The sequence below is a fragment of the Phacochoerus africanus genome, chromosome 3 (assembly GCF_016906955.1).
Source record: "Phacochoerus africanus isolate WHEZ1 chromosome 3, ROS_Pafr_v1, whole genome shotgun sequence".
NCBI classification, from domain to species: Eukaryota; Metazoa; Chordata; class Mammalia; order Artiodactyla; family Suidae; genus Phacochoerus; species Phacochoerus africanus.
This window is the reverse complement of record NC_062546.1, coordinates 89738945-89758058: the sequence shown is the minus strand read 5'-3', so window position 1 is coordinate 89758058 and position 19114 is coordinate 89738945. Positions and strand designations below refer to the sequence as shown.

At 58.3% G+C, this 19114-nt stretch overlaps 1 protein-coding gene across 16 annotated transcripts in view; it reads right to left on the bottom strand.

The window, feature by feature from the left end:
• Window positions 1-19114, bottom strand: part of BIN1 (bridging integrator 1) — a 50423-nt gene that overhangs the window by 13526 nt on the left and 17783 nt on the right. For 13 of the 16 annotated variants that reach the window (XM_047772127.1, XM_047772130.1, XM_047772132.1 and 10 more), the window contains exons 2-8: window positions 12575-12655; window positions 7095-7149; window positions 6820-6914; window positions 6279-6374; window positions 5214-5321; window positions 336-421; window positions 112-187 (exon numbers count right to left, since the gene is read on the bottom strand). In XM_047772127.1, coding sequence (XP_047628083.1) covers window positions 112-187; window positions 336-421; window positions 5214-5321; window positions 6279-6374; window positions 6820-6914; window positions 7095-7149; window positions 12575-12655 — 597 coding nt within the window. Of the gene's footprint in view, window positions 1-111; window positions 188-335; window positions 422-4355; window positions 4449-5213; window positions 5322-6278; window positions 6375-6819; window positions 6915-7094; window positions 7150-12574; window positions 12656-16845; window positions 16920-19114 lie in introns of those variants that run through there. The other 3 variants (XM_047772143.1, XM_047772129.1, XM_047772142.1) reach the window with 3 other exon arrangements.

Below are 19114 nucleotides of genomic sequence, written 5' to 3'. Positions count from 1 at the left end.
TGGAGGGACCAGAGGGGGCCATGGTCACAGCGTGTCCACCTCCCGCAGGGGAGGATGCTGGGCCCACCGTACGTCTGACCCCGCCCCACAGGTGGGGCACCTGGGGCCTACCTTACTCATTTCCTTGTGGAAGTTCTCCTCCAAGCCCGCGATGCTCTGGAAAGTGTTGACATAGAAACCCACCCGGCTGTGGGAGGGACGGAGGGCAAGTGAGCTGCAGGCCAGCCCAGGGGAGCCACCAGCCCAGCAGGGCACAGCACCTCTGACCCCCAACCCCCCACCCAGCCCAGGAGGGTGCAGCCCCACCACGCAGGCACAGCCTGCATGCACCTCACCTGTTCCACAGGGACGGCAGCTCCTCCTGCAGGTCCACGTTCATCTCCTCAAACACTTTCTGGGCTTTGATGAGCTCTTCCTCGGCCTGGAGGGCAGGACAGGTCATTCCCCTCTGCCAGGCCTCTGTCCCATCCAGCCCAGCTAGACCAGACCCCTGAGACCTGCTCCCCCCAGCACACTGGGACCAGGAATTTGGGCAAGACAGAGGCTGAACTGGATGTGGATGCCCAGGCGGACCTGCCCCTACAGCCCCTTGGGTCCCTGCAGCCAGCCCACAGGGGTCATTCCAGGAAGAGGGGCAGAGAAGCCATGGCAAGGGGGCCCCATCTGGTACAGGTGGGCCAGGAAGGCAGGAGGGAGGACAGGACACTAGAAGGCACGAGACAAGGGGCAGACCCTAGACCCAGCCAAATGTGACCTCCTCCGCCTGTCAGCCCCACTCTCTGCCCCTTGACACCTCCCTCCCCCTTTCCCAAGGCCACTCCTAATCTGCCTCACCCACTGGCCTGACCTCGCCTTCCTGGGGGTCCTTCCTCCCTCCCTGACCCTTTGTCCCCTATGACCTGTCCCCACCAGACTGAGGCTGGAGGCAGCAGGTCTGGCACATGCAGGATGGGCAGAGAGAAGTTGGGAAGAGGGCACAGGTGCTGCCCACATGCCTGCCCAGGTGCCTTCCCCAGGGCACAGCAACCAGGAGGTGGCGCTAAGGCCCCACCTCAGAGCTGGAGAAAGTAGGGAGCTCCAGGAGCTAAGGCCAGGGTGGGGGTGAGTCACAGCCCCCGGCCCCAGGAAGAGCTCTGCTAGCTCATTCTGGAGGGTGCTGCTGGAAACAGTGACTCAGGGTGACTTGGATTCAGGGGCTGAGTCACAGCCCAGGAACGTGGCTGCCCCACCCGTGAGAGAAGCTCTCTCCACAGCCTCACGTTTTCAGGCCAACTGGCCAGAACAGCAAACTGCCAGATCACACCCAGCTGTCCGTCCAGCTTCGGCCCCAGATTCAGCCCTACTCAGGCTCTATCCCCGCTGTGGTGAGTTGGGGGGGGGGGTGCTGGAGGAGGGGGCCACTGTGGCTCCTGACTACATTACCTCCAGGTTGCTAGAGTGAACACAAGCACCCTGCCTAAATATTAAGAATCTTCTTGGAGTTCTCTTCGTGGCTCAGTGGTTAATGAATCCGACTAGGAACCATGAGGCCTAAATATTAAGAATCTTCTTGGAGTTCTCTTCGTGGCTCAGTGGTTAATGAATCCGACTAGGAACCATGAGGTTGCGGGTTCGATCTCTGGCCTTGCTCAGTGGGTTAAGGATCTGGCATTGCCATGAGCTATGGTGTAGGTCGCAGACGAGGCTCGAATCTGGCGTTGCTGTGGCTCTGGCAGCTACAGCTCCAATTAGACCCCTAGCCTGGGAACATCCATATGCCGTGGGTGTGGCCCTAAAAGGACAAAAAAGACAAAAAAAAAAAAAAGAATCTTCTTAAAAATAGAAGAATAGGAAATAAAAGAAATGTCTCTAGGCATGCATGCCTCGGGCCGCCCCTGGAATAGATCAGATTGAGAGCATCCTCCAGACCATGGGCCAGACCAGCCCTGCCTTAGTCCTCTGAGAACCCCAGTGCCTGAAGGGGGGCTACCACCCACCACAAAAGTGACCCTCACACTTCCAGCCCAGAGCTCCTCGCATGGCCATGTGTGATGCGTGCCTCCCGCCCAAGTGCCAATCAGCCAGTTCAAGTCCCAGGTCCTTGGGGACCACCTTGACCACCCTGGCTCCTATACCTGCAGAAGCCACCTCACAAGGCTGGCCCTAACTCCCCAGTTGGACACACGTGGCCAAGATGATGAGGATGGCACAGCAGCTCGGAGCTGCGTGCCAAGATCTGCTCACACATCCCTGCAAAGGACAGCATCGTTTTAAAGTTCCTAGAAGTCAGGGCCTATGTCTTTTATTCCCTCTGAGTCACATTTCTCCTATTCTGGCTCTTTCAGAAACACCTGGGGGAGCAGAAGTGGAGGGAGGCAGGTTTGGGGGACTGCAGCTCCCATGGAGAGCAGATCGGAACCGGCCTGGGGGGACACCTGGGGCCGGCCGACTCGGGAACCCATAGCCCCAGGAGGCGGCACAGTCTCACCAAAGTCAAGTTGGCCAGCAGGGCAGCCCCAGGACCCCAAGTGCCCAGCTTCCTGCCAGCCAGCTTCCTAAAGGCTGCCTAGCCTGCAGAAGGAGGACAGGCTCAATAAAAACCAGTTCCAGGTGGGAAGGTCAGTCTGGCTGAGTGTGGGACATTTATCGTCCAATACCCAGCCAGCAGACCCTATGCCTTGGCCTCCCCTTCAACCCCAGGAGGGGCTGTGGGGCCCTCCCAGTGGGATTCCCCAGCCACACCCATTCCAGGAGCCCAAAGCAGCCACAGCCACCACCCCAGGCCCCACAGTCTCCCAGGGGCTTCTCCCACCAGAAAAAATGTTCATCTGGCCTCTTGCCAAACCCGCTTGAGGAAAAACTATGCAGAAATCCTGGCTCTGGGTCAGGGGCCCATTCCCCCTCCAGCCAGAAGTCCTGAGCTCCACAAGCAGGACAGGCCTTCCTCCTGAAGCAGAAGAGGACACAGCCGGTCTAAGACTCCCCAGGCCACCTTCCTGACCCTGGACAGGTGAGGCTGGTCATGGCTCAGGGCCTCCAACATCAGTCCACAGCTTTGGCCTAAAAGCAAGCAGGCAGGAGTTCTCTTCGTGGCTCAGTGGTTAACAAACCCAACTAGGATCCACGAGGACATGGGTTCAATCCCTGGCCTTGCTCAGTGGGTTAAGGATCTGGCACTGCTGTGAGCTATGATGTAGGTCAAAGATGCAGCTCAGATCTGGTGTTGCTGTGGCTGTGACGTAGGCCAGTGGCTAGAGCTCCAATTCAGCCCACAGCCGGGGAACCTCCATATGCCATGGGTGCAGCCCTAAAAAAAAAATAGCAAAAAAAAAAAAAAAAAAAAAGCAGCCAGGCAGCAGGTCAGGTAAGAAATTGGGCCACGAGCCCAGAGCTCCCATATCATAGTCATAAAATACCAGTGGGCGAGAATCAGAAGGTGGCCCAGAAAAAATGGCACAGCTGCCCAGAGAGAAACCAGCCTGCTGAGGAAGGCCTCCATGCCTGCCCCCAACCCAGGACCAGGACGGGGTGCTACAGTCATGTTGCTTTCTCTGGATTGAGAGCCACAAGGCCACTCTTCCCAAGGCACTGCATCTCAGTCCCTGGCCACACTGTGCTCACCCAGGATGCATCCATCCCCAGAGCTGGGGGCTGAGAAGAGCAAAGTATTGGCAGGGTGGTAGCATCACTCAGGAGCCTGTGCAAGGAGCCTCCTCCAGGAAGCCCACTGTGATGTGGACTGTTTGCCCTCCGTGAAACTCCCCAAGAACCAGTCCTCCAGGCCCCAGGACTCAGCATCCCAGCCAGACTGAAGCCTTCCTGGTGTCCCTACCAGGGACACCATGGGACCTAGAGGGCTTAGGGTCACCTCAGGTCTGGCCAGGGTGGCAGGACTTCCATGTGGAGCCCTGGGTAGAGAGCTAGGATAACGAGTGGGGGCTTGAGTCAGGGAGCTCAGCTCATCCAGGAAGCACCCCTGGGACCTTGGGCAGGAGACCTGGCCTCTCTGGGCAGTTGTGTCCTCAGGAAGCTCAGGATGACCTCACAGCTCCCGTGAGTCATGAAGGACACCATTGCCCTCACTGCAGGAGCCCTCACCGAGGACAGAAGCTCCAAGGCTCCTGTACTACAGAGCCCTACACACTGCACAGGCCCGCCAGCAACAACCCCTCGCATCCCCACCACCTCTAATGACCCGCACTTCTCTTCACAGGAGCTGTCCCCACGGGGACTTCTGTAAACAGCCCTGCCTCCCAATTCAGAAAGGGGACGAGTCCTCCCCCACCCGGGTGGTCAGGTAGATGGGAGCCCGGCACCAAGGACAGGACAGCAGACCAGAAGGCGCCAGCACATGCAAGGTTAGAAGCCAGTGTCACCTGATTTCGGAGCAGGTTAGTTTGAGCTACCAGATGAGCCTGCAGTTTGCCTTGGCACCACTGGGGGGCGGCCTTCTCAAGCAGCGAGACAGGCTGGGGGAGGGGCGGGGGTTAAGGCCAAGGAGAGTAGAGAAACAGGAGGGAGATGGGAAGAGAGAAACAGACAGAGATATTAAACACCACGCCCACACGTCTCCAGTGCAGTGACAGCTGCCACGCAGGTCCCCCCAGCAGATAAACGCTCCCCCCAGGCTGCAAGAATTAGGGGGCACTCCCAAAAGATAAAGGCCCCCAGGCTGTGAGAATTAGGGGGCCCTCAGCAGGGCTAGAAAGGGGTGAACTCCAAACTGCAAAGCAAAGTGTGAGAATTGTTAGCAGAGGGGCTCAGCAAACTGGGTCCTGCCCCTCCAGTTAGGGGCCCGCCCTCAGATCCCACCCCTGCCACCCACGCTTGTTCCAGCCAAGATGGGCCACATCAGATCCCATGACGGAATTCCACTCAGTGCACGCCAGTTGTAGGAGGGGGGTAGCCGGGCTGGTGAAACCCAAGCCAGGCGTGTTCTCATTCTGGACAGCAGCCTGAGAACAGGCAGAGGGACTTGGAGGGGCCTGGGGCCAGGTGGCACCACAGAACGGGCTGGGCTGGGGCCCCAGGGCCCAGCACCACCCCCTACCCAGCTCTAGGACCAGGAACTAGTCACCAGCTGTAAGCCCTTCCATGAAGGGGGTTGAGCATCCTGCCAGCCAGCCGGGGTACACAGTGCAGGGGGAAGGCCCTGGGGCTTGGGCACCCTCAGCCCCTGCTGCTGGGATGCCCTGAAGCCCCCCAAACCCCACCCCCAGTACCCCCAGCCTTACCTTAGCTATTTTGGCTTCATCCTTCTTTTTGGCAGTCTGGAGGGACTCATAATGGTGCCGGGCACTGTCATAGTCCACCAGCTTCCGCCCACGCTTGGCAATGCGTGACTGGGGACAGAGAAGGAAGGGGCTGAACAGGGCCTGGACCCCACCCCTCACCCCCATGTTGAGCTGCTGCCCTAGGGACAATGGGTGGTGGGCGTGGGGATCTGAATGAACCAGGGGTTCAGGGCCGCAGACCCCAGGCTGCACCAGGCACTCTGACACATGCCTGAGGCACCATCACCGTCACCTGCAGGGCAGCCCATGCCCTCTGCTGCCCTTTCTTATACGCAGACCCTTGTGACAGTACCCAGTTTTGTCAGGTCCTGCCAGCCATGCCCGTGAGCCTCCTCCCAGACCTTCAGCTGCTGAAAGACCCTCATGGGCCTCAGGCCTGAATCCGCCTGAGCCACTGCCACCAGCCTCCGTCTACTCCCCACAGGGCACCTTCAGGAGCCTGAGGCATCTGACTTGGTGGCCAAGGGGGCCAGCATGGGCCATGCCCCTAGAGGGTTGGGTCAGCACTATGGCCACCACTTGAGCCCCAGACAACCCTGCTTGCATTGCCCAAGGCACCTGGGGTCCCACCGGCCTCAGGGAGGTTCTGGCACACTGGTACCTCCTGCCTCACCTGGGCCAGCAAAGGCAGTCAGCTTTTGAGCAGTGCAATCACACGAATACACAGGTGAGAGGCAGCGCCACTGGGTGCACCATCCCTTCTAAGCACACACACCCAGGCCTCCTACCCCCCTAATTCTGCTTAGACAACCCTACAGTCGCTTTCTAAGACACAGCCCTATGAGGTCTCTCTCCACAGCCAGAGACCTAAAGTTACAGGGCTTCTGGCTCAGTGGCCTGGGTGAGGGGGCAAGAGGGCAGCCTCAGGGGGAGCATCCCTAGAGGGATGAAATACCTGGCAAGGGGGATGCCCGCTTTCAGCCCCCCACCCCACCCCCAGGCCTCTCTTGCTCTCCAGCCTGGAGCAGGGCCTGGAGCAGGGCAGATCCACAGAGCGCCTCTCACCTTGATGTCCGGGAACTGGCCCAGGTACGTGTCCATGGTCAGCAGCGCCTGGTCCACCAGCTTCTGGTGGTAATCCATCCAGAGCAGGTCATTGTTCTGCAGGGCAAGAGCAAACAGGGGGTGGACACAGTGCCTGGCCCTGGGCCACCCCACCCTCATTCCCCAGGGACCAGGGTCAGCACTCCCGATCACTGCACCACTTGCAGCTCCTCAGAGCCTCCACTCCCTCATCTACAAAATGCGGAGTGGGACTCCTGCCTGAGCACAAAGTGACTGTGGGGCTGATAAGCCCAGGCTGGTGGGCCAGGAGGGAGGCTTCCAGAGTCAGGAGACATGAGGTAGAGGCAGAGATGCCTTGGGATATCATGGGAAACCTGCTTCTGCCTGCAGCCATATCAGAGGAGAGAAGGACCCCCAGAGCGGGGAGGGGGCCTGCCCTGAGAACTAGAAGAGCTGGTTCCAGAAGGCCTGGCAGGTGAGAGGCTGCCCAAGGAGGTCAGGAGGGCTCTCAGGGACCAGCCAAGACCCCGGCCATACTCACCTCTGCGATCTTGTTGGCTTCGTCCCTGCCCGGCCAGTCAGGCTCGTACACCTCCTGCAGACACTCATTCAGCTTCTTGGAGGCCTCATGCATGGCTGCGGGCAGAAGAGACAGCTGCAGCCAGGGGGCAGCCCCACCCCCACCCCAAAACAGCCCCTGCCTCCTCCAAACACTGCTCCTTACCCATCTCCCACTCCTCGCCCATCAGCTGCCCTGGGGAAGGCACCCCTCTGCCTCCCAGGGAGCCCACCCACCCAGGCCAGGTTGGCCCTCACCTTTGACTGAGGCCAGGTAGGTTCGGAGATCCTTCTGCAGCCGGGTGCCCTCACTCTACGCAGACAAAGACAAGAGGGTGAGGGCCAGGGGCACAGCCCACATCTGCCCTCAGCCTCCTACACCCCTGTGGACCACCCCACCCATCAGCCATCCGAATTAAGGCAGCTGAGCTCCCGGACAGCAGATGTGCAAACACCCAGGCTATGCAACCCCTCGGGAGCCCTGTGCCCAAAGGGACATTCATCCCGCGTTTGTCATCATCTTCCCTCCCAGGCACTCTTCTCAACCCGCACGGCAGGCAGAGACCACCCCACACCCTAGACAAGACACACACATGACCCGCATGTATGATATGGCCCACACTGCAGGCCTGCCCTCGAGGAGCCCAGGAGCACTAGGAGCAGGAGGAGGACCAGGGTCCAAGGGACCAGGGAGCACCTTGCTCTGAAGGCTCAGGCAGTGCCTGAGGCCAGTGGGCGCCCCTGTATCCCACACGGAAGGAGGCCCTGTGGACAAAGGCCAGCCCGCGGAGAGAGGAGAGGTCTGGAAGGGGTGCAGAGAAGAGAGGGGTCACGTCCAGGCCTTTTGGGACACTGGCCCAGTTGAGAGGGAAGATGAAGGAGGCAAGGCTGAAGGGGGAGTGGGCCAGGGAGCGGGGCCCCCAAGCCGGGAAGGCAGCCCCCAGGGTTCCCAAGAGCAGGATGCACAGTGAAGCCTCAGCGCCCTCTGGCCATCAGTTCCATAGGGGGCAGGGCAGTGCCACGGAGGACAATGATGGGGGCGGAAGGGCACAGGAGAGGGTGCCCCGGAGCGCGTGAACCTGAGGCTGACCTCCCAGGCTCTCCCTGCCCACAGGCCAGCCCCTGTCTCAGTGACCCCCCTTGTTTTCAAGCCCTTCTCCCTGGCAGAGGGCTAGACCACAGCAGCTAGCCACAGTCCTGGGAGACCGGCACCCTTGCAGAGCTCCACCTGGGCCAGCCTAGAACTTCTGCAGGTCAGTGATCCAGCCAAGGGCAGGCAGGATGCAGCCACCCTGCAAAGGCTCACCCCCAGAACCCCCAAAGCCCTCCTGTGTACCCATGAACAGGATGCCCTCCTCATGGCCACCGCCTGCTCCTCCTGTCCTGGTGTCCTCAGAACTCTGGGCAGCAGCGGCAGACTGGGGCCAGCACTTTCCACACACTGACACCTACTGACCCACCTGACTTGCCCAAGGCTACACAGCCAGCGAGACCCTCCAAGGCCTGGGCACTCGGCCACAGTTCGCTGAATGGGTCATAAGGGCGGAGAAGTCACACAGCTGCCTATTTGTTATGATGCTGCTTCCACAGGATGGTGGGTGCAGAGAGGGTTTCAGGTCACTGCATTAAAAAAGGGAATCTTGGAGTTCCCATGTAGCTCAGCAGGTAAAGGACCTGGGGTTGTCACTGTAGCAGCTCTGGTCAGCGGCTCAGGTTACTGCTGTGGTTCGGGTTTGATTCCTGGCCTGGAAACTTCCACATGAAAAAAAAAAAAAAGGAAACCTCTCCAAAAATTCCTTCAGTCCTCATAGAGCACAGGACCCTGGCCACACATAATCCCTTTTTTTTTTTTTTTGGTCTTTTGTCTTTTTATGCCTCGCGGCATATGGAGGTTCCCAGGCTAGGGGTCTAATCAAAGCTATAGCTGCTGGCCTACGCCAGAGCCACAGCAATGCCAGTTCCGAGCCACGTCTGTGACCTACGCCACAGCTCACAGCAACACCGGATCCTTAACCTCCTGAGCAAGGCCAGGGATCGAACCCGCAACCTCATGGTTCCTAGTGGGATTCGTTTCTGCTGAGCCACGACAGGAACTTCTGGCCACACATAATTCTTAAGAACACCCAGGTTTGAGGCGTGCTGATTAAAGATTAAAGGACAAAACCAAAGGCCACTCCACAAACATTCAAACCTCTCCAGAATTCCATCCAGAATGTGGAATGGAATCACAAGTGGACCCCGTGGACTCAGGAGCAAGGCAAAGGTCCACCCACTCTCATCACAGCCTCCCTCATCTTCACTATTAAATGCTGGGCTGGTAGAGATGAGGATTAAAGTGTGTCTGCGAGGTGATGCTACTGGATTCTTCCAATGTCACAGAAACTTTCAGGCCCACCTTCTCTTCCCACCAAGCCTCCATCATCTCGCCCCTCCCCACCAGCCCCATCTTGTCTACATTGCACCCCGAGGAAAGGGTCGCCACAGGGCAGGTTGCCACGCTGGCCTGGGCTTCAGGCCGTACCAGGGCCCCTTGTGCTTTCGAAACAAGGCCACGCTGTGAACAGGCAGGCTGGGCACAGATGCACAGGGCACCCGGAGCCCTGCCTCCCCTATGCCAACTGCAGCTGGTCCCCAAGCATCGGCACCCCCCCCCTCCAGTCCCCAGCCAGCTCCTCCCACTGAACAGAACCCAGCCTGGCTGCCCTCCACAATGGCTCTGAGAAACAGCCTACTGGAGGTTCCTGGGCTCTAACACACATTCACAGAGCAACTGAGGATGTTCTGGAGCCACTTCCCCTCTCCTGGCTCCAGACTCAGGGTCTGGAAGTGGCACCACAGTCCAGGACCAACATCAGATGTGGCTCCACAGCATGCCTGGCAGGCACCCACTTCCCCCCAGACCTCCCTCCAGAGGCTATGCCCACTCCCCTAACATCAGCTCCCACCCTTCCAGTGAAGCTAGGGGACAGGGAAGTGCACTCCTGCATGGACCACCAGCTCCAGGTGACTCTGACCCTGCAGTCAACACCAGAGGGTCTATACACGATTAGAGGAAGTCCACTTAGAGCAAAGTCCTGGGAGGGCCCTGGGGTACAAGAAGGAATCAAACCTGCCCACCTTGGCGACACAAACAGCAATGATGAACCCTGGGGTGCAAGGTCCAGTGGCCCCAAGGAGGAAGTGCCTGGAGGACCCAGGATGCTTCCAGGAGGCCATGCTGGTGGAGCACTCAGGTGGGTGGAGGTGCTAGTGGCCCTGAAGTGTTTCAGTGCAGGAATAGAGGGCAGGGGTGTGGCGGCTTGCACTGGTTCAGTGTAGAGGGGCCCTACACCCTCTCCCAGGGCCACCTCCACAAGGAGGGTAGGACACGCACTTCCCTGAAGCTCATATTCCCTGCGGTCCTCAGCCCCGCCCAGCACTGGCCCACCACATCGGGTAGTCCCTGATGAAGAGCAGGCTCCCCAGGCTCAAGCTTCACCTGGCCTTTTCTAGGGCCCCCCAAGCCCAACAGCTCCCTTAGAACAGTGACCTCACACTTCCCTAAACCCTGACCCCCACCCCCAGTCACTCCCACACACCAGTCAAACCTACAACTGCCCAGCTGCCCTAACTCCTCCAGGAGGCTTACCCCACACCTCCAACAAGACCTCAAACACCCCCACCCTGCCTCCACACTGGGCCCCTAAGAAGCCAACCACCCTACCCAATGCAAGGGCAGACAGGGCATCAGATCGAATGACCACCCTATCCACAACCAGGGAGCCATGGGCAGCCCCTAGCACTGGCTCTCTTTAGCCCTGGCCTCACTCCCCAGCCCCTCTGTGCAAGGATCAGTGAGTGATGCCTCGTCTAGAGCCAGGGACCAGGAGGGTGACTCTGAAAGGCCAGAGGAGGGAGCAATGCTCCAGTCACAGCTCTGGAGCCAGGCGGCAGACCTATGCTGTCCTCACCGAGGCCACCGCACATACCAGGGCTGCAGCTCAGGAGCTGCCCTAACACTCCCTCAAGACCAGGGGCTCAGCTCCAGAGAGGGAACCTGACAGGGAACAGATCTGGACTTAACCCCCACACCCCACAGCAGCTATGTGGCCTTGGAAGACTTGCTTAACCTCTCTAAGCCTCGGGTCCCCCATCTGTAACAAAGATATATGAGCATCCACCTCCAGGCTGCAAGGTTCACATCTGTGTAAAACAGAGCAGTGCCTCAGCTGTAGTAGGTCCCCAAGAAACAAGAAACGGCACCTCTCTAAAAGGTTCTCAGAGCAGCCAACAACCCGGAGAGAGCAGATGAACACAAGACGCGGCCTGGGGCTTCCAGGAGACAGAATCAGAAGTTCATGTTCAAGCCTCCATTTACAGGTGAGAAAACTGAGACCTCAGGGTCAAGGGCTCACAGGAGCCACATAAGAAATGGATGTCTCAGTTATGGGCCTTGAAATACCTCCAGTCACTGGCTGGGGAACAGGTAGCCATGGGGCTCCCAGTCTGCTCTGGGGACCCTCAGAGAGCTTCTCTGCAGGGAGAGTGGACTGGGCCCTGGGCCCCTGCCCCCTCCCAGCTGTTCCCAGACCCTGGGCAGTGGGCTGTCAGAGTTCTCCAAAGGAAGACTCTTCTGCCAGCGGCAGGGGGCATCCATTCCAGCTGCAGAAGTGTTGGTGGACACTTTCGGTGCTTTCTGAGGCCTCTGATGTGGAAAAGGAGTGTGAAGATGCCAGGACCCTCCCAGCCCCGAGTCTGGGCCCCTTTCCTAGCACAGCTTGGACCCTGCCCCACCCCCATACCCTTGCGCATTCCTGTGGCCTCTTCTGACCTCCATCCCCACTTGTCACTCCCTGGGGCTGGTCTGCAGAAGCCACAGAGCCATGGCCCAGCTTGCTCTCCCTGCTTCTGTGGCCCTCCCCAGGAAGCGGAACCACCAGGGTCATCTCCCTTCCCTCTTCTACTGCCCTCTGACACAGCCACCAAACCGGCTTCTTCTAGATGTGGCAGAGCTGCAGGGGAAGGTTCAGGTACAACCCAGTCAGGGTGTTTAGAGCCCTTTGATCAGGATGTCCTGCCCTGTATCTAGCCACTGCCACCAGACTACCATCAGAATTAAGGTCTTTCTGTCACCAGCCCCTGACCTCCCACTGTACCCCAAGGAGGAATTGCTAAGGATGCCCTTTAAGCCCCTAACAGTCTTTGCAGCCAGATAAGTCTAGGTCTGGTCCACTCCCAAAGCTGGATGACACTGGACAAAGTACCCAACTTCTCTGAGCCTCAACCACTTCATCTACAAAAGGGGAACAGTGACACAAGCCGCTATACAGGGCTGTCAGGAGGCATCCAAAAGCCACCTATACATGGCTGGAGCCTGCCACTCAGCCAGTGCCCAAATCCAGTCTGCTCTGCTCCTGTATTAAACCCTGCAGATACCACTCTCCATGTGAGAAGCTTCTACAGGGTTCTCACTTGCTTTGAAGTCCAAGGTTTTCCAGAGTCTGGCCACAGTCTATTGCCAACTCCCATGCCCACCCCTTCAGCCTTATCAAGGACCTAAAGCATATCCTTCTCATTCCCACAGTCCACACCCAGTACCAGTGCTCTCTCCTCCAAGAAGTCTTCCATGACCTCGCCCACCCTTGTTGATCCCCCTTCTCAAGCCCCCTACTCCACAAATTCAGCTGCTGACATTTCCAACCTGGCAGGCACAGTTCATTTTCATGAGCTCCCTAAGGCCAAGGGCCACCCACACTCACCAGCTGCTTGTTGAAATTCTGGACACACTGTTCAAACTGTTCATCCTTGGTCTCATCCGCCTTCCCCAGTTTCTGGAGGACCTGCCAAAGCAGAGGGGACAGAAAGAGCATTAGAGAAGAGAAGGGAAATGGCTGTACCAAGAGTCACCAACATCGCAGACCCTCCCCCACAGCCAGGGGCCAGGAGGCCCACAGCCAGTATCACCCAACCCAGGGCCCTGGAGCTGTCTGATGTCCTGCAGATGCTGGGACCCCCAGGACACCAGGCCTTGGGACCCCTCACCTCACCATCAGTCCAGAGGAGGAGTTTGGAGAAACCAGGAGGGGGGCTTCAAAGCCATAGGAGGGGGCAGGCGCCCCTACTAGCTGGTCTCACACTGCACCCCGAGGTGCTCCACCCCCACCTCACCCTGGTGGTTGAAAGTGGGTATGAAGGGCCACTTCAACCCCCACATGACTCTTTCTGGGGCCCAAGGCCTGTGCATGCCCTAAGTGAGAGGCAGGGAGGTGCTGGCCTCGGAGCAGGGGACCAGGAGGCCAGAGGGCTGGCTGGAGTCAGCAGACTGTCCCATTTCTAGACCCCCACCCCAGCACGCACACAGGCACCCAAGGGCACACAGGGCATGGCCACTTCCTCTCTCCCAGAACTTCAGACCCTCCCACCCCTCAGTGAGTCATAGCTGCCCATCTCTGCCATGTCAGGGAAAGGACACAGAGGGCACAGATGGGCAGGGGTAGGTAAAGGCAGAGACGGAGAACTCAAGACCAGGAGTGAGGGGAAGATCTAGAAGAGGGAGTTGGACCAGGAGCCTGGGAAGAAACCCTGACCAGACCCGCCAGCGCCTCCCAGGTCCCCCGTCAGCTCCCGTACAATCTCCCCCAATCCCTTCTCTGTGGTCAGGCAGAAAGTAAAGACATGGGAGGGGAAGGGCAGGCAGCAGGGAGAGCATGGGAACAAGAGAGCAGGTGCAGAAAGGACACTGGTCCCAGAGGAGGTGGGCTTTGTGGGGAGAGGGAGGCAGGGACTCCCCTCCACAGCCTGGGCTGGCGTCCCCACAGGAAGCAGAAAGGACATGAGATGGCCATCAGGGACAACAGCCAAACCAACAAGAATGAGGTCCATTACCAGGGAATTTCAAGTCACTGAAGGTGACCATAGGTCACAGAGGAAGAAGAGGAAAAGTGAGGGCTGAGGGGATAGGCAGGGGTGGACCCTGGGAGCAGCCCGCCAACAACTCGGTGCTACGACAGTCAGATGCTGTGCGTCAGGCAAGTGCAGCTGTAGGTCAAGTACTGACACAGAGCTGACAAAAAAGCAAAACCAAACCACACACACAAGAAAATGGGCATTTCCCCCAACCCACAGGCTCCCTACTCCCCTGGCAGCCGTGCCTGCAAGCTACAGAGGAGCCTGGCCCACTGGACACGGAGTATGGGTAGGTGACCGACACCATCCGCCCTGCCCCAGCCACATTCCCCCACCCTACAACCAGGGGAAAGGACCATCAGCCGGGAAAGAACTTCTGGAAGTCAGCAGGGGCCACCAGGGCTAGAGCAGAAGCTCCTGGGTGGCAGGGTCACCTGCTCAGGCAGGAGCCCTGGACAGGTAACTCTGTCCACCCCCTCATCTCTCCTTCTCCCCAAGGAGGTGCACTCAGTCAGCAGCACTGCCAGCCCTTGCCCCACCACCAGCAACTCCTGAGGGCACCGAGGCCCCAGATGTGCACATAGACACGCATATGTGGCCCCAGTCATCAAACACAGCTGTGTGATTCATCCAGCAGCTGAAGCCACCAGGGAGGCCCTGAAGCCTCAAGAAAGCAGCCTCGTTGGAAATAGAGAACATTAAGGCTCAGGTCTGTACCTGGCCCATAACAGGTACTGAAGTATTGAGGGTCCTCTGAAAGGCTTCACACAGCCAGGGGCTGGGCCTGACATGAACCCACCCTCCCAAGTCCACACTGATGGCCTCCCAAGATGCCAGACAGAAGTCACAGGCACAGACTCCATACTTGATTGTATGGGCATGCATGTGCACACAGCAAACTCCTATTCATCCTTCAAAACCTTGCTCAGGCAACACCTCCTCTATGAAGCTGCCTCTGCCCCCTCCCTCCTCCACAGTACTCTGTACCACATAGGGCCCGGGACCAAGTCTCTTCACTGGCGGAGTGTCTGCCTTGGCCCTGCCCAAACCTGAACAGCCTGAGGTCGAGGACAAGGTCCAGGCCTCTCTGTGACCCCAGCTCCCTGACAGCACTGGGCACAGGGCAGACATGCAACATATTCTCATCTGAGCTATGAACTTTGAAGGCTGTCATGCCCTTGAACAAAACAGCCCATCTCTCAGCCTCCGACTCCCATTACATAAAATGGGAGGGTTGGTTATGGAAAGTACACAGCCTGTGCTGAAAGTTCGCCGTGAAAGGTGCTGTCAGGATTCATACTAATCTGAGGTCTGATTGTGGGGGACCCGTGTTGCCTCCCAGTGGGGTCCAGCCCTGCAGGGGCCATTGTAGCGGGGGCGGGGGGGTGACCTCGAGCTGACTGCTCAGCTCCAAAAGTGGCCACACCTCAGTGCCCAGGCAGCAAGGAGCCATTACTGAAGCCATGGCACTGAGGCTCAGGGCAGCCCGTGAGGACCTACTCTACTCACCCCACGATACAGACCAGGGAAGAACCCCTGTCCCCAGGGAGCTCTGGGTGTGGCCACAGTGAAAAGGCAAGCTAGGTGCCTGACCAGGCACATGGATAGGAACAAAATTCAGTGCAGTAAACCCCACAGCATCAAGGCTACCAACTTCCATCTCCCACCCTCCACAACTGGGCTTCAGCTGCACCCCCATCCCCACCACTGCCCAGACCACACCCCATCCCACCTGCCACCTGAGAGCTTCTCGGCCTTGTGCCATCTGTTCCCAGGCCCACAGATGCCTTAAGACTGCTCTATCCAGACTCCGCCAGGGCCCTCACCTGGGACACATGCTCAGAGTTCCCCCCGCTCACCAAGAGGGAAGCCTGGCCTTGGGCCTTGGGGACCCAGACTCTCTATCCATCCAACACATGGTTAGCAGGGCACCCAGTGTGGAGCTCAGACAGCCGCAGGGAGCAGCCAGGGACCCAGCGTATCAGGAGGGGCCTGGCCCTCAGGGGCTTAGGGGATGCAGGCCACTAACTGGCTTTGGAAGAATGAACAGCAGCAATGGCAGGTAGCATTCCCTCCCTGTCCAGGGAGCCCCAGACATGCCGTGTCACACTTATCCACACTTGTTGTAAACACAGGGGAGCCTTTCAGATGATGTGACAGAGGACAGGCCACAGCCCACCACAACAAATTCGCAGTTCAGAGCCCAAGCCCAGCCTTATCAGTGCCACTGTGTCTGCTCTCACCACATCCTCAGCTTGGCCAGATAGGAAAGAGGCTGAAGTGTCTGGGAGGACCAATCTGGTGGGGGGTGGTGCAGAACGAACCTCCTGACAACATCCCCAGGTCAGCCTCTGGGGCTGGGCTTTGACCCCTCCCTGGGCAGGGCAGGAGGTTCCCCAGGACACAACCCAGTGCCTCACATCTCTGGGGCCTTAGCGACAGCTTCCTGTGCCGGGGGGCTGTGGGGGAGGGGCCCTTCCCCAGCCTCTCACAACCCAGAGCCTCCAGAGGCCGGCACCAGCCCCCATCCATCATCCTGGCCATCTTGCCAAGCCCTCTCCTCTCCGCCTGGCCGGCCATCAGCCTGGAGGACAGTCCAGCCCACAGTGCACACATGCCTCCACACAGCCCTGCTGTAGGCTCGGCCACCAAACCCAGAGCAGAGCACACGGTCCCCTCCTCCAAGGTTAAGTGTCTTCACCTCCATGTGACAGATGGCAGGTAAATCAGGACACAGCACAGGGCTGCTCCCAAGCTCCAAAATGAAGGAGGGATACCCAGCAGACCTGCTCCCCCAAAACCCCCAGCCTGGCCAAACACAGGCCCTCATCTCGGCCCTCTGCCCAGAGAGTGGCTGGGCCCCTGCTTTGTAGGGACACCCGCCCATCAGAACAGCCTGGCCCCAGGCAGGAATAAACACTTCGAGAAGCCAAGGCTCAGGGGAAACCTGGTCCCCCAGCCCCCAGCCCTGAGCCAGGCAGAAGCTCTCCTAACCACCAGCAGAGACAGAGACCACCCCCCACCCCAGAGTGCCGCAGCCCCCAGAGCCCACACTCACACACTGGGGCCTTGTCCAGCCCCTGGCACCCACCACCCAGCTGCTGAGACCCCCGCAGGCCTGCACCTTTCTCATCATCCCTTCTGTCGTCTCCAGGGCCACAGCCTCAGTCAGGTTGGTCACACAACTAGCTTCGACTGGTGCTGGGCGTTACCATTGCACTTCCTCCTTCAGCAGGGCCTGCGGTCAGGGGACCACAGCAACAGGATGCATGTCCTCGCAGCCTCAAAGAGGCTCCTGGCAGACGGGCACAAGATACAAGGGCAGTGGAGGCCAGGCTTTCCCACAGGTCTCTCAGCACCCACAGCCAAGACCTGTCCTAATGGAGGCACCCCAAGAGGCAGAAGTAAAGAGGGAGTCACCAGAATTGGGCCAAAGACCACCTGGTGGCTGGAGCTGCCCCTCTCCAGGCAGACATGCCAGGGTAGGATATCCTGCCCAAACCCAGGGCCTCGGGGTTTCTGGCTCACCCCCCAATCCCCTGGGGTGTCCCCATCTCTGCCACCTGCTTCATCCTCCCTCCCCCACACAGCCGGTCATGGCGGTCATGGTCCTCCAGCCTTTGGCCCCCTGTGATGGATGTCACAGGGGCCTGAGCCCATCCCCACACTCCTCCTGACCCCCTGGGAACCTGGGAGCCCCTTGGGCAGGGCTTCCACAGGGCAGGGGGTGGGGAGGCAAGCCCCAGCCCATGGACTCTTTGCATGCGCCCCTTCCCCTCTTCTGCTTGGAAATCACTCTACAGAGCAAGTTGAGACAACAGTCCTGCTGACTGCCACCTGCCCTTCCCCAGCTCACCCACTGTGACCCCAAGGCCACCTTTCTTTCTATTTAAACAGTTTGGTTAGTCTGTTTGTGTGTCAGCCCAACAACTGGAAAGCAGGCTGCAGACATCATGACCCTTCACCCCAGCCCCTCACCCCAACTACTTCCACACACCTCCTAAGAGCAAGAATGTTCTCCTAAATCTCTGATAGCTTATGCTTTCCTTACTACTATGACCCGGTGTCCATTCACACTCAAGTGTCCTTCCTTGTCCTCCAAGTCTTCCTTATGTCTGGGTTTTTTTGGTTTGGTTTGGTTTTTGCTTTCTATGGCTGCTCCTGCAGTATATAGAAGTTCCCAGGCTAGGGGTTGAATTGGAGCTGCAGCTGCCAGCCTACACCACAGCCACAGCAATGCCAGATCCCCGACACATTGAGCAAGGCCAGGGGTTGAACCTGAGTCCTCATGGGTAGTAGTCAGATTCATTACCGCTAAGCTACATCGGGAACTCCCTGGGTTATTTGATTTGGATCTGGGATCCGAACATGGTCCACACATTGCCTTGATTGCTGTGTCTCCTGTGCCCTTTAATCCAGAATATTCCCACACACATCTATCACTGCACTTATTTCTCTCCTAATGCTGATATTTTTTCCCTTGAGAGTGCCCTGAACTCTAGTCTGCTCATTGTCTCGTCACTGAGCACAGGTTAAACGCAGCTTTGGCAAGCACACTGCAAGGTGGTGTGACCTTGGCCCTTCAACAGCATCCGCTGGGGTGGCCCCTGCTCCACGTGACGAGCCTGACCACTTGTTTGGGGTCATTTGCCAGACCTCCGCTGTAAAGGTGACTTTTCTCCCAATAACTAACACATCATGAGGGGTGATGCCTTGTCACTGTGTAACGTCCACAGCCAATAACGTTCCACCCTGACGCCTTTACACCCACATAACACTTTACTACTCAGAGTGGGGTCCAGGGACCAGCAGCTCCGAGCCACCTAGGATGCTGGTAGAAACACAAAATTTTAGGAGTTCCCATTGTGGCTCAGTGGTAATGAACCTAACTAGTACCCATGAGGTTGTGGAGTCAATCCCTTGCCTCAATCCCTTGGTTAAGGATCCAATGTTGCCACAAGCTGCGGTGCAGGTCACAGATGTGGCTTGGATCCTGCATTCCTATGGCTGTAGCACAGGCCAGCAGCTGCAGCTCCAATTTGACCCCTATCCTGGGAACTTCCATATGTCACAGGTGTGGCTCCTAAAAAATAAATAAATGAATAAAAATAAAAAAGAAAGAAACACAGAATTTCAGTCTTCACCTGATACCTGCTGGGTTTGACTCCATTTTAACATGCCCCCTGGTGGTCCACATGCCGCACACGCCGCACATTGATGCCTGAGGAGCTCGGCCCTCCATCTTTGCCTGAAGCACCCGCTGTCTAGGGCCTTGTCACCTCCTCTCCATGACCTGGCCTTTTGGACAGGAGCCCTGCCCTGGTCGTGCCTTGCAGACTCTGGCCCCCATCTTGCATTCGGTTACATCCATTACCATCATCGATGCTCAAACT